This window comes from Schistocerca gregaria, chromosome X, assembly GCF_023897955.1.
Source record: "Schistocerca gregaria isolate iqSchGreg1 chromosome X, iqSchGreg1.2, whole genome shotgun sequence".
Lineage (NCBI taxonomy): Eukaryota > Metazoa > Arthropoda > Insecta > Orthoptera > Acrididae > Schistocerca > Schistocerca gregaria.
Window position 1 is genome coordinate 277,072,511 of NC_064931.1, and position 15,134 is coordinate 277,087,644.

The 15,134-nt window shown below is 41.6% G+C and overlaps 1 protein-coding gene across 1 annotated transcript in view; it reads left to right on the plus strand.

Moving 5' to 3' along the window:
• The window catches only part of LOC126298397 (zinc finger protein 141-like), a 107,945-nt gene that overhangs the window by 63,572 nt on the left and 29,239 nt on the right, over nucleotides 1-15,134 (plus strand). The window contains exon 4 of the mRNA XM_049989710.1: nucleotides 1,975-2,157. Within this exon, the coding sequence (XP_049845667.1) occupies nucleotides 1,975-2,157 (183 nt within the window). The remainder of the gene's footprint in view (nucleotides 1-1,974; nucleotides 2,158-15,134) is intronic.

Consider the following 15,134-nt stretch of genomic DNA (forward strand, 5'->3'; position numbering starts at 1 on the left):
GATGTTACAGACATAAATGTTAAGAAAGAAATTCAACACGTTGCTCCGTTTCCGAGTTATTTAGCATAGAATTTAGGCAATCGGGGCATCGCACACTTGCATTCAAGCGGCCTGCCAGGGGCGGTGTTGCCCAACGAGTGCTTTGTCTCGTTAGTTGAAACTTGAATTTACGCGCGCGACGATCTGATTGACTAACTTCAATGCTAAATAACTCGGAAACGGCCCAACATATCAAATTTCTTTCTTAACATTTATGTCTCAGTACAACCTGCCCTGTAACATCCCTACAATTATTTCACATATTTTCTGACCACCCTGTATGTAGCGCTACACAGGCATGCCTTGCAGGCACAAAGATAAATACCGGTGCCAAAACCTCTGTGTCGGTAAATAAATTTTAAAAAAATAATAATAAAAAAATAATAATAAAAAAAAAGGTGGAAGACGAGCTTTTTTCTCTGCCTCGAGTTTCTACCACTGCATTTTCATACATTATCCAACGAAGTAAATAAAAATTCCGCATTGTTCATCTTCGAATGTAGCAGCATTTCAATTTACTACGAAAATCCGACTGGCAAGACTGGGATGTTTGTCAATATGGCCAACTCTACATTCTGAATTTTTTCCTACCTGTGAGAAGAGATGGTTGCTAATAGGAACTTTTATGAATTGTGAATCACATGCAGTATTCTCTTCACCATAAGAATAATACGAATATAAACTTTTTGCCATGTATTCTTTTGTGTTTGCTGCTATCTCATTTAAATCCTGTCTGCCTAATAAACTACGAAATTAGAGTGAGACAACAGCAAACGCGGAAGAATATACATATCATGTCATGTTTATATTCGTGTTATTCTTATGCCTAATAGTGATACAGTCAGAAATGAAGCACGGCAATTGACTAGATTTTTAAATCTAAGATGACTCTAATTTCTGTGCAGAATGTAATGTACTAAAGAGACGTCTGCAAAGATTTTCAAACGGAGAAAAATTTTCGCTAAGCTCTCGTTCAGAACATCATCTATAGTACGCAGTCTATTATTTGGTTTTTGTTGATCATTATCAAAGAAAGCAGCAGTGTAAGTAACAACAAATAGTAGTCTCTTGCCATGGTTTCGCTAGTGAGACAATTCCTGTCCTTTTTCTATAGTAAGCGTCGGAAGCGCGCACAAAAGCAAGCCGTGCCGTGAGCGGTGACAGGCCGTAAACACTCATTATCAGAATGCGACAAACAATGCACAGTACAGTAATGCATTTTCAGCTGAGTGACGTAAACACCTATAACAAAGAGAACGGCACTTATCAGATCAAAGAAAAATAAGCAATCGATTCAGACCAGACGAAGCACGTGGAAAAGGAAGGGTACCCGTATAAATACAGACGGAGCGCCTGACGCATAGCAATGGCTACCTGGTAAAGCTTAACTGCTGAGTCTACCAAACTACTGTAGCTGTATCGTCATTCATTCGACCTAAATTGTCTCTCATATTACAATGGACCAACTTTGTTTCGATTTGGATGTGCGGCCTAAAACTTTTCTCTCCCCTTGAATTTCGAGTCTCAAATTTCAGGTGCGGCTTAGATTCGGGAAAATATTTTTTCCTTGATTTCGAGTCTCATTTTTCCGGTGCAGCTTAGATTCGAGTGCGGCTTAGATTCGAGTAAATACGGTAGTCTTGTAATCAGTGTAGCTAACTGTGTCAATGGTAAACAGAATTCGGTTCTCAATTGCTCCAAATACGGTGCAGCATTTTCAGGTTCATATTTTACAGTCATGATAACTGATCATTTACTTTTAGGGTAGAACTGCCTTATGTGACAGAGACAAGTTATCAGTACCCATGAATGAAGAAAGCCACTTGAACCATTCATTGGAGTCCAAGTGAAATCCGTTTTTAGTGTACACGATATATTGCAAATGGTTACTAATTGTATAAAATATATATTGTAAAGTTGTGTTTTCCTTTACAGAATTTTTCCAGTGAGGCTTCCAGTATACGGTGTTTCAAAAATGGTAAGCTTCGAGCACATTCTGTTGTGCCTGAGAGCCAGAATGCAGTACTCTTGAGTGAAGAACTGAAGAATGTCCTAAGCTTTAATGAAGACTGTGTGGAAAAAGACAAATCAAAGGCAGAGCCTTTTGAGAATAATTATGTGAGTTGAATAATTTCTGTTTTATGTCAGCATATCAATATTCCATTGCTCATAACAATGTTATAGCATAAATTTACTTTTGCACTTATTTACCAGTACATCTGTAAATTCAGAATATGTCTCGTCATTTTTATTTTCTGTTGCATTACTGACAGTGAAGCAAAACAGTGTTTATTGGAGATTATACACTGTATTACACACTATGTTTATGCATGACAGGAAATTTTCACTGCAAAAATTAAAAAAGAGCACAAAATAGTTAATGTGCTGGCTGATTTTTATTTAACTACTTAATCTGAGTCTGACCTTCAATTTGCTATAATATCATTGTAGTATTATGGAGTTACATCTGCATTTTTTTCTGTTGTTGATGTTGACATTGACATTCTTCAACGCTTAAAACACATTCTAACTCGTTCCAAAGGTGTTCCATTGGGTTCTCATCAGGACTCGCAGCAGGCCAATCAATTTCAGGAATGTTGTTGTCTACAAACCATAGGCTCAAAGATTTTGCATAATGACGGATGCATTATCATGCTGATACAAACAGTCGTCATCTCCAAACTGTTTTTCTACTGCACGCAGAACACAATGCTGCAAAATGTGTTAATGTCCTTTCGCATTTTCTTAAGTGCAGTAAGAAAACTGCACCCTAACTGCAAAAAACACCCCACACCGTAACACCACCATCTTTACACATCAGTGGCACTACACCTGATGGCAGATAGTGTTCTTCAGGCATTCGCCAAACTCAAACCCTTGCAAACCAGACAGTTTCTGTGCGATAATGAACATGCATGAAATAGATGCGTTACCTCTGTTAGCGATTGTCGAAGACTCGCAAAGATGATTTTGGATTTGTCAGTGGCTTGAACAGTGAATTGCTGATTGAGGAACAGTACACAGTGCTTTACAATGATCTGAGATGTGTACAAGGGTTGCCTAGAAAGTGATGCACTCAATTTTTTTTTCTTGGCAGAAAACAATGCTATGAATGCAAACATTATGAATGTATTATTTGAAGTCTCCTGAGGGAGCGCATCAAGTTTCCATCATATCCAGCAGATAGTGTGGCTACAGGGCAGTTTCAAAATGTCGTCTGTAGGTGATGTACGTCATAAGCAATGTGCCGTCATTGAATTTCTCACTGCAGAGAAAGGAACTGTGGGGAATATTCACAAACACTTGTGCAAAGTGTATGGAGCTTCTGAAATTGACAGAAGTGGAGTTAATCGCTGGGCACGTAGGGTGAGGTCATCACAAGGCTGTTCGGTAGGGCTCCACGATTTGCAATGGTCGGGGAGACCATCCACAGCTTTCACACTTGACATGTTGCAGTGAACTGATGTTGTCATTCACGAGGACAGGCACATTATGACTCGGCAGTTGGCACTGTATTTGTCAATCAGCAAAGGAGGTGTGGATACAATTATCTGCACTCTTGGAGGTTCAAAAGTGTGTGCGAGGTGGGTCCCGAAGTATCTAACAGTGGGTCACAAATCTCACAGAAAAAACATTTGTCTTGATTTTTTTGTGACGTTCTGAAACTTTGATGGAGGCCTTCTTGTCCTGAACTGTGACAGGTGATGAAACCTGGGTTAACCATTTCGAGCCCGAAACAAAACCACAATTGATGGAATGCCACCATCCCCACTCCCCACAGAAGAAAAAATTCAGACCAACTCCTTCCGCCAGTAAGGTCATGATCACCATGTTCCGGGACTGTGAAGGTGCGATTCTCATTGATGTGATGCCAAGGGACGGTAGCACTAATTCAAAGGTAAAGTCAAGACGTGCTTCCGGCGACTTTGGCACCACAGCAACCCACGGGATGTTTTGCAGCAACGCAATAACACTCAGCCTCACACAAGTCTGAGGACTGCTGAACACATTGCAACACAGGGTTGGACAGTGTTACCCCATCCACTCTACAGCGCTGACATAGCCCCTTGGACTTCCACTTGTTTGGGCATTTAAAGGATGCCATTCGTGGACATTTTGAGGATGATGATGAGGTGATTCACACAGTGAAGCTCCACCACCAGGACAAGGATTGGCACCAATTCAACATACGCCCTTGTTTCGCAGTGGAGGAAGACCATAGAACGGGATGGAGATTTCAGGGAAAAATAGGTTGTGTAGATGAAACACCATTTTTTCGCGTGTTTAATTCTCATTATGTTCAATAAAGAATTGACGAAGAAAAAATTGTGGTGCATTACATACTGAGTGACCCTCGTACTAGTAGAAGTTATTTGTTAACTCAGCTGAATTTTCACCCACTGCCTAATGTCAGTGTGCGCATGCATAATATCCACTACCAACACTCTGAAATAATGTACTTTGTCACGTAGATTTCGAGACTGAGATTTTGTTTGTAATGCCATTCGAATAGAGGAGATTTTTTTTAAGCTGATTTTATTTAATTTGATTTTATCAGGGAAGCGAAAACAACATTGGTCAAGCCCACTGCTACCTGCACCGAAACAGTTTATTGTGCGGTATCATTCCCTGTGTCTCTAGTAAATAAATGGCTTTCAATAGTGCAAGGAGATCCTTTAGCAGTGCTTTACTAGACACAATTTCTTCAGGTCTGGTTGATCCGAATATTCTGTTTCTTTTTAATCTCCAATGTCTCGCATTTGAAGATCAAATGTGATGCGGTTTCCTCACCCACACCACACGTCCTACATTTGGGGTATTCTTCCATTACCCCCTTGTATGTAGGTGTTTTTTGAAATTCCCATGGCCTGTCAATAGTCCAACCATGAGCTTTATTTCTCTCCCACTGAAGCCCAGGATTAAGAGACTTATCTTAGAACATGGCTTCGGCATCAATGCATTTTCATGTTTTTGCTTTTGGACTTAAGCCTGATATTCTACATGCTGTCTCCTTGTCCAGTCTCGTAATTTTATTTTTATCATGGCCTTGGCGATTGTCAGGACAGGTTCCAGTCCAATAAATGGTGTCATCGCCCCTATCCTGGCCAATCTATCGGCTTGCCCATTACTACTAATCTCTGAGTGACCAGAGACCCACAACAGGTTTACCCTATTGCTTTCCCCTAGCTCCACAAGGACTTTGTGGCATTCTGCCATGATCTTTGATATTGTTGCAGAGGCTGGCAGTGCTTTCAGGACTGCTAGGCTGTCTGAATAAATGAATATTTCTGCTTGATACACAGTGGCCATCTTCCCTAGAGAGAGACTGCACTCTCCAGCTTTGGCTGCACCCTGTTTACCCCGGCCCCAACACCTTGGTCCATTTTTGAACCATCAGTGAGCCAGACTATGCCCCCAGTACGGTGTCAAAATTTGTTCTGCCAGAGCTCTCTACTTCTAATTACTACACTGAAAGGCTTGTTGAAGCAACTGGGAGTTATTACATAGTAAGCTGGCATTTCCGCAACCATACGTATGTCTACCTCACTTAGTATTTCAGTGTGAGATCCTGGATACCCCAGTGAGTTCCAGTTTTTGCCAGTCTTTAATCTCAGTGCTCCAGCTGCTGCCTCCATCTTTACCCACAGGTGTAATGGGGGCATGTCCAGCACGGTTTCCATCCCAGCAGTGGGTTTGCTGCTAGTTCCACCTGTAATGGCTAAGCAGGCCAATCCCTGCACCGTAGCAAGCTCCTTGACAGCTACCTGCTGTTCTACCTTTTTCCACCACACTGTAGCCCCATAAGTGATCATAAGACTTACGACTATGGTGTATATCCAGTACGTACTCTTGGGGCTTAAGCCCCAGTTTTTACTACAAACTCTCCTGGTACTCATTAGAGTTCCTTTCGCCTTGGGACAGGTGCTCCATACGTGAGGGGTCCACAATAGTTTCTCATCTAGGGTTACCCCTAAATATTTCACTATCCCCTTCACTGGTAAAGTTCCATTGAGAAACTTGAGACTCCAATATGTATGTTGGATCTCCTTCTTTGTAAATGGTATTACAACAGCCTTCTTAGGACTGACCCTTAGATCCTGTTTCCTGCACCAATTTTGCACAATGTTCAGTGCTCCTTGTGCTATAGCTCTGTACTTGAAAATTTGCCAAATATTACTATGACAAGATTGTCTGCATATCCCTGGCAAAAGTACTGTCTAGAGTTTAATTCTGCAGTGAGTTCATTCACCACAAGGTTCCACAGTAGAGGGGACAGGACCCCTTCTTGTGGACAGCCTCTGGTGGTGTTGATTACCATTTTTCCTTGCATCATGGTGACTTCTGCCTTTCTACCATTAAACATGGCTCTAATCCACTTGCAAATGGTGGTCTCCAAGCCACACACCTCTGCTGCCTTAACCATGGATTCAAAGGTTGTATTGCTAAAAGCCCCTTTGTTGTCCAAGAAGATGCAGAGGGATATTTCCTGAAAGTGTAATGCTTTCTCCACCTTCCCAACAAGTTGGTGGAGTGCAGTTTCACACATTTTTCCTGGTTGGTATGCATGTTGATTTGTGTGTAGAGGAACCCTAGTTAACCTCCTCTCCCTAATATGCAAGTTGATCAGTTTTTCTAATGTTATAAGAAGAAAGGACAGACTGACTGGTCTCATATCCTTGGCCTTGGTATGATCAATTCTCCCTGGCTTTGGAATGAAGATAACATTCACTGCCCTCCAGATGTTAGGAATGATTCCTGCTGCTAGGATAACCCTAAATAACCTGCATAGGAATCCTGCTTGTTGCAGGAGAGCTGAAAAAATTCTATCTGGGCCAGGTGACTTGAACGGTTGGAATGTTCCCACTGCCCATTGGTCAGCACACTCTCTGGCAGATTCCCAGTTCTCCCTTCGAATGCCTGAAAACAGATATCTCACAGGGATCTCATCCTGGTCTATGTTGTCTGTCAGAGTACATTGAGGAAAATGAGTCTTGAGTAGTAGTTCCAGTGTTTCATGAGCTGTCCTTGTATACTCTCCATCCTCTCTCCTTAAAGTTCCTCCTGTCTTATTTGGTATCCTAGGGAGGATTTTGTGAAGTCTGGCCTGAATAGCCATACCCTCTACCTCCTCACAGAATACCTTCCAGATTGCTAGATTGTATTTGACAAGGTCCTCCCAATATTCTGTCCATTGTCCTTTCCTTCTCGCAAGTTTAAACAATCTTCGTACCTGTTTCCTCTGTGATTCCAGGTTGTTCCACCAAGAAACATTCCTATTTGTGCACTTCTTGGTGACTGAGCAGCTGTCATGGTATATCTTAATACCTTCAGCTGCTGACGGGCTTTGATATATATCAACTCAACTTCTCAAACTCTCCTGGATTCCTTATCAAAGTACTGACTTCCGATAGGCTTGAGTCAAGGTCCCTCCTATACGCCTCACAGACCGTTTTTGTGGGATTCCTATGGTCTGTCTGGTGCCATTTCAACCTTGAACTTAATATACATGTGGTCTGATGAGGATGGTTCTAAACCCACACGCCACTGTTTGACATAACTACCCATCAAAGTGGAACCGAGAATTATGTTAATAACCTCTTCCCTTCTTACATTCCTAAATGTAGGTTCCTTGACCCTATTGCGGATCTCTGTGTAATTAGCTAGAAGAAATTCTAGAAGGCACTCACCTCTACTTGTCGGTGCTGTCCCACACTAAGTTGTGGGCATTAGCATCGCATCCAACCAATAGTTGGTCTCCCTGTTGTGCACAGGCTTCCATCAGTCTCCTCACCTCCTGAGGAGGAGGAGCACTGTCATTGTAAGGCAGGTATGCTGAGGCCATTATAAACTCCCTTGTTGATACCTTCCTCACATTGCCGCACCCTGAGAGTCACCAAGTCCCTAGAACAAAAGTCCACCATCGGCATGAAGGGGATTCCATTTTTTACATAAATGAACATTCTGAAGTTTCTTATATTTATAGCATAAATCAGCTTACCTTCAGTGCTGCTGAGACGTGATACACATCACCTTTATATAAATAGGGTTCCTGAATCAGGGGCCATGTCCACTTCTTGTCTTCCCAGAAGACCACTCAGGGCAGCAGTGGCTCCTATACTGTGTTGCAGATTTATCTGCAGCACATTCAATCTCCATCTTGCTGCCATTGTCGCTTCTGATGTCTTTTATTACCCTGATGGCAACCTGCGAGAACCCCAAGAATAGTCTTGGGTCCTGTTCCCGCATTGCCTTCAGGAACTTCTCTCCAACTTCCACCACAAGAGTTCGGCCATTTGGTGAAACCTTCCGGTTGTTTACTTTCCAATCCTCTGTCGAGACTTGCAGGTTTGGAGACCCTATTTTCTCAGTCAGAGTCTCTGAAGAGGTATCCTTAAGGAGTTTGGCACCCAGATTAATATCATTGCAGTCTTGAAGAGCTCAGCTGCTGTCTTTACCAGCAGCTTTGCATTCTCCCATGGTGATATTAGAGCCACCTTTTCTTTAAGCCAGTCCACTGTGCTTACCCCTTCACAGACAAAGATAAGAGCACCATGATCCAGACTGACTCTCCCGAATTTGGGTTCTGGACCAGCACCTCCCAACTCCCCCCCACCCTCTGTGCCAATCTTATCAAAGAGAGCCATTTGCACGAGCTCCTCCTTCTGTGAGGTGACCTTGACCAGTGGATAGCCTTGCTGGATAACCACCATCCTACTAAAGACTGAGACTGCAGTACTACAGGTCTGTTTCCCTATTTCTCACCTCGGTTACTTCTGGATATGCTTACCTGAGAAGTAGGAGTCTTAGATTCCTCCCCTGTTCTCCTGCTGCCTGCCCTCAATGGAGAAGGGGTTTGCACACCCCCTTCGCTGTGGGGCAGACTTTTGTTGGAATTCTTGGGTACAAGCCCTTTTAGTTCCCTCCACTTTCGTTTAGGAAGCAATTATTTTCCTCCCCTTTATCTTTAGTTCTTAGAGAAGTTTCCTCCTCTGAGCCCCAGACAAGTCTTTGATCTTAATTTGGTCCAGCTTCTTAGTAACCATTCCCACTTCTTGAACAGGTCTGTTCCCCTTTTCAGCCGAGGGGAGGTTTTCCATTGGTTACAGTCCCAATGTTTGGGTGTCTAAGGTCTCAACTTGCCCCTCAGTATTGCTATTTTCTTTTGTGTCCATTTTGGTCCCACAAGAGCTGGGGATCTAATCGGTCCACACCATGGAAACCCCACATGGTGCAAGGCTAATTACTCAGGAAGGTCACCCAGTATCCCTGAGTCTCCGTTCACGACACATCTTCCCATGTGCCACGCACCCCTCGGCACGGCATTTATTGCGTCACACCTTGGGTTAGTTATTGAGGAGTTGGGAAAGGACAAGAAAGGATGTGTACTTACATGTATATAGTTCTGGCAGTACCGGCCATGACCTTCCTCTTGTTGGCGGACTCTTGCGGGACTTAAGAATGTCTTCCACGAGTAACGAGTGTGTTGGGTAGGGACACTACAAATGTAGTGTGTGTTTATATATGGTGAGGATGTGGGTGTCGCGGGAGGCATGCGTGAGATAGTTCCTGGAGTCACAGTATCCTCTGTGCCCTCAGTGGCTCAGATGGATAGTGTGTCTTCCATGCAAGCAGGAGATCAAAGTTTGAGTCCCGGTCGGGGCACACATTTTCACTTGTCCCCATTGATATAAATCAAAGCCCGTCAGCAGCTGAAGGTATTAAGATATTAATCTAAGAAAGGATGTGGGACGACAGGTCGTTGTGGAACACACTTAGTCTGCTCCCCCAGCCAAGACCTTACTGACCATAGGTTCCCACAGCCGGCATAGCCCTCAGCCTCATGCAAACACACAACCCTCTCCACTCGCACGGACAGTGCTACTTCAAGGTGGTGTCCCCTAGAGTTAGTTAAGGTATAGTGCCTAATGTCAGTGTGCGCATGCATAATATCTACTTCCAACACTCTGAAATAATGTACTTGATCTCATAGATTTGAAGATTGAGATTTTTTTTTTTTTTTTTTTTTTTTTTTTTTAATTTCTTTCATATATAAGAGATTTTTTTTGAAGCTACTCACCATCATTGGAAAAGATATTTACTGACAAGATACAAAAATTAGCCTTTCTATAAACCCAGAGATAGGTATATATATTTTAGAGAAATTTTCATAATAGCGAAAACTTCTCGTGTGTAACTTGCATTTACTTTCTGACATAGACTGGCAGTCACATTAAGATTCCTGGCCACTGGGGAAACCTCCAGTTGTTGGCCTTTGTTACAAGAATTGAAGTAAATACATTATTTATAATAAACAAAGCCGACCTTTGAGACAATACTTGCATCAAATGAAAAAGAAATACCCAGAACCTTTCAGAAAATAGAAGGTAGAAAAAAAAATTGTTTGATAGGAAGTGGACGCAAACCTGCTAACATTTCTCTTCTCAGCTCATGATGCTGATAACTATACTACAGCTTCAATGTGGCAGTCAGGCCTCCATATGTGGCGTATCTGAAGACAGTATTTAAAATGTCACCGAAATCCCCTTCCACAAGGCGAAAGGAAAGTGACCTTACAGCTGGTAAAGCTAGGAAACAAGGTTCCTGGATTGGAAGTGGCAGGATGTTTTGACAAAATCTTTTTTTATTTGTAACACATGCAACTACATTAGCACTTTGCCACAATGATGAAGGAAAATACCTTCCACCAACACACAGCACAAACCATACAACACTCTTAGTGTTAAGCTAATTCATTAAATTTAAAGTTAAGACTTGTATTTTAAAATTTAAAAAAAATTAAACAGGCAATATAAAAAATTGAGCCTCTTGCGGAATTAAGTTACTGCTTGCTCCAGGCCATCAAGGATGGCTTCAAAAAATTTAAATTGAATAAAAACAAAGCAAGCACACTGAAATACAAGTATAAGCATAAACAGAATGAGGCCAGTGAACTGCAATTATAAAAATTTATCCTCTTTCAGAATTAAATTAGGTTTTCAAGAATGACTTCAGAAAATTTAAAATTTAGTATTGAACAGAGCAAGCACACAAAAATCTTAATATTAAGCTTAATTTTCTACCTCTGACAACTATGGTGAAGCTTGCCCAATATTCTTGCCAATCAATATCAGGAGAATTACTGGATTTACATTTGAAACCAGCACGGCCATAGACAATAATTTTAAGGTATTGGTTAATATACCAAAATTTTCAACAGATACTTCTTATTAGCAACCTAACTACATTAAATATTCATTATCTGCCAAGCAGTTAAGCTGTCCATCGTAGAGAAGCAGCTACTGAAATAAGAGGGTTACAAGAACACCAGCTGCACTACTTAATAACAAGATAGAATGGCATGCATTATCGACAGCACTCAAGATTCAGCAGAATGCTAAATCACACTAAACCATTAAACAATACAGTTAGCGAATGCTGTCACTCTTACAGTACTAACAGATAACTGTTTGACTGCCTAGTCTACAGATAGTAATGGCAGTGGTGTCCCACATACACCACTTTGCCAAGAAGCAATTAAGTCCTTGTTATATTTTTCATTTTAAATGTCCTTGGAAGTAAAGCACAGGTGCAAACCCCCTCTCAAGTTGCCCATCAAGTGGCACATGAACAAAAAACTGGCCGTGCAGCTCATGTCCGCCCTGCTGCCCATCCTCGCCACAACTGACTTGTCTCCATACTGACGGCACCACACTCATTCATGTGGTCACTGACTTCCTTTGAGCCATCACGTCCTAACTGCTGCCATCACTCCCCTTACACACACATCAAAGACACACAGCCGCTGTGGTATGCACGCCGCCTGGCTTGAGACGAGAAATGGATGCATGCAGGATCAACCCAAAGATTGACGGCTAAGCATCAGTCGTTATATGGTGCTCAATATGCAAATTGTAATAAAAAGACGTGCTTTCAATAAATCATCATTGTGCCATAGCAGTGAAAAAGTATACTCTCATAGCACAAGTTATAACACTAAAACCATCAACTAGAGGAAGCCTTTCTGTACTGATATGTAGTTTTCTGTCATTTTATTATAACAATTCGTAACTAAAATGATGTGTTTTCAAGAGATTCTCAATTTTCTAATGTTGTGAAACAGGTTATGTTCGTACAGGTGCTCTATGAAAAAGAAAACCCGCCAACACCATACAGTACGGCCCCTCCTATGTTCTGCTTGTGGTGTAAGACAGTGTTGCAACTCATTGGCCATGTTCCTCTTGATAAAGCAAAAATCTGACATTGCACATTCTTTATTTCATGTTCTGCAGTCTAGTGAAATGTGGAATTCTGTGCCATCATGTCATCAGCTCCTGGTCCACATGTGTTTTCACAGGACAATTTTGACTACAGAAATATGGAGGGGTCCATAAAAATGTAGCCACTCTTTGATAGTCAATATTAATGGAACAAAATGACAAACTACCATTACAATTCTTGCATGGAGGAAGTTTATTTTGTGTTTTTAAAGTGACCCCATTAACAACCAAACGACATTGATGTCGCTGAACTGTTGACTGAACTACAGTTGTCAGTGTTGCCAGTGTGATAGCTGCACAGGTTGCCTTGATGATGGTTTCTTGTAGCTTGTTGAGTGACAGGTCCCCCCCATTGGTAGAAGTCAAGAACTGTAAGGTCTGGAGACCAAGGTGGGCACTCAACAGCTCTTCTTCAAACTGTTCGTTATCGAGGTTGATCTTCATTCAAGTATGCTCTGACATCTCTGTGGTAGTGAGGCAGAACACCTCTCAGGTGGCAGGTAAACTAAATGACTGCAGCATATGAAGATACATCTCACGAGATATGGTACCTTCAAACCCCATGGTGGCAGACTGTACCACACATTAACACCCAGTAGATTAACACGTTGGTCAACATGAACGTGAGGATTTTGAGGAGCCCAGTACACGCAGTTTTGGTGGTTTACAGTGCAGTTCAGTTTGAATTGTGACTCGTCAGACCGGATAATAATCCCTGCAGATCAATCGTCCTCGCGAAACATGTCTCCAAACCACTTGCAGTACTCCATCCTTTGATTCTGGTTGTGCTGATTCATGGCAGGCAGCGATCTTGGAATGTATACTTTCCACTTTGCAGCCTTCAGAATTCATTGTATATGCGATCAGCCTACCCCACTTTCACGTGCACCCTGCTTCACAGGTTTTTGAGGTGACACTGTAAGATGTTGCAACACAGCAGCACTGGAATATGGACTTGGTGATATTTTTGGTCAGCAATACATTTCCTTATGCTCATCCTCATTGGCTTCAAAAATATCCTGAATTCAATAAATTGTTGCATGTATTGGTGGCTGTACTGTACACATTGTGCCATTGCCATTGTACGTCCATCATGTTTTCATACTTCCAGTACCACTTCAATACATTGCTGCACTGTCATCTGCACACTAAGATCTCTTGACAAAACAGTGGACTACACGACTAGGCAAAATTGCAATGATACGTCATTTTGTTCCAAATATACTAACTATCAAAGAGCGTCTACACTTTTCTGGATTCCTTTGTATGTGGTTTATGGAGAGTTGCTTGACCATTGTGCTCAATTCTTTTTAACTCCCTATGCAAAGTCATTGTGCTAGCTGGAGTGCTGGTGGCACTTTGGAAGTCATGAGTAATTGCTTCCACTGAATTGGTCCAAGTTTTTACTACCACATTCTGCATTGGTTGATAGTTTCCATCTGTCAGTACATGAGGTTTGCCTGGTGTTGGTTTAGCTGTGGTTTTTCCTTCGCATTTTCACTTCACAGTCACAATACCAGCACTCTACTGGATGATTGATATGTCCATGATGGATTTGTTACTCGGGCAAAATCCAGTGACTAGTTCATGGTCGAAGTCACTGAGCTGTCCTGACCGACCCATTCTGCTGTTACTGCTTCCCTACTAACAACACAATACTCCCAGCCACCTTTTATACTGACTGAGCTGCCTCTTGTGACATGTAATAGTCAATTCTGCATTACGTGGGAGTGTGTGGGTACTTTTTATCAGCTAGTGTAGTATATATTTCTAAAATGTTAATACTTTCTTTGGATTGACTCTTTTAGGTTAAAAATGTACCCAAAATTGCACTGAAATGTCATTGCTGATCAATATTTAATTTTCTCTGTCAATAATATTTTGATATTCCCAATGTACTAACTGGTGAGCATTAAATATTCAGTATTAGAATATAACTGTGTCTGAACACCCATTTTCAAGAAATGTGAAACAGTAGAATATAGACCACATTTGGGATGGAAACTAGTTTAACACCTCAGTTCTTAACCAATTTACATGAAAGATAATGGGGTATATTTCCAAATATGCCACTGATACAAAGAACTCTTAACATATGGTTTCCAGTGTGTTATATGCTTAGCAGTTGTAGACCAGAAACAAAGATAACTTGTAATCTTGTAGTCATTAATGGCCAGAGTCAACTTCCATAAAATCCTTCTGGGTTGTAGACACATCCAGACCGAGTATGTGAACATCAAGTACCTAGGATATGCCGATGATATAGTGCTACTATCTGGGTCACATGAAGAATTAGGGAAAATGGCTGACATTCTTGAAACAACAGCGAGGAAAATTGGACATCAAATCAATCATGACAAGACAGAATACATGGTTCTACATCGTAGACATAATGAAACTGTAGAACCACTTCCACCCTTACAGACAAGTCAGGGAGTTCAAATATCTGGGTGCAATATTCAGAGATGAACCATCCAGTAAAGTGGAAATACAGGCAAGACTGCAGGTAGATAACCGCTGTTACTGCAGCCTTACTGCTCTCCGCAAAACCAGAAGTTTGCCAAGACATTTCAAAATAAACATCTACAAAACATCCTATGGCCAGTAGCACTATATGGATGTGCCACCTGGAGTACAACCAAGCAAGATCTGAACAGACTGATGATATTTGAAAAGCAAGTCCTTCGGAAGATTTTTGAACCAGTTTACGGTAATGAGAGTGAAAAACGGAGGATTCATCATAATACAGAGTTGTATGATATTTACAAAGAGCCGAACATTGTGGTTATAATGAAGACACAACAACTCCAGTGGGCA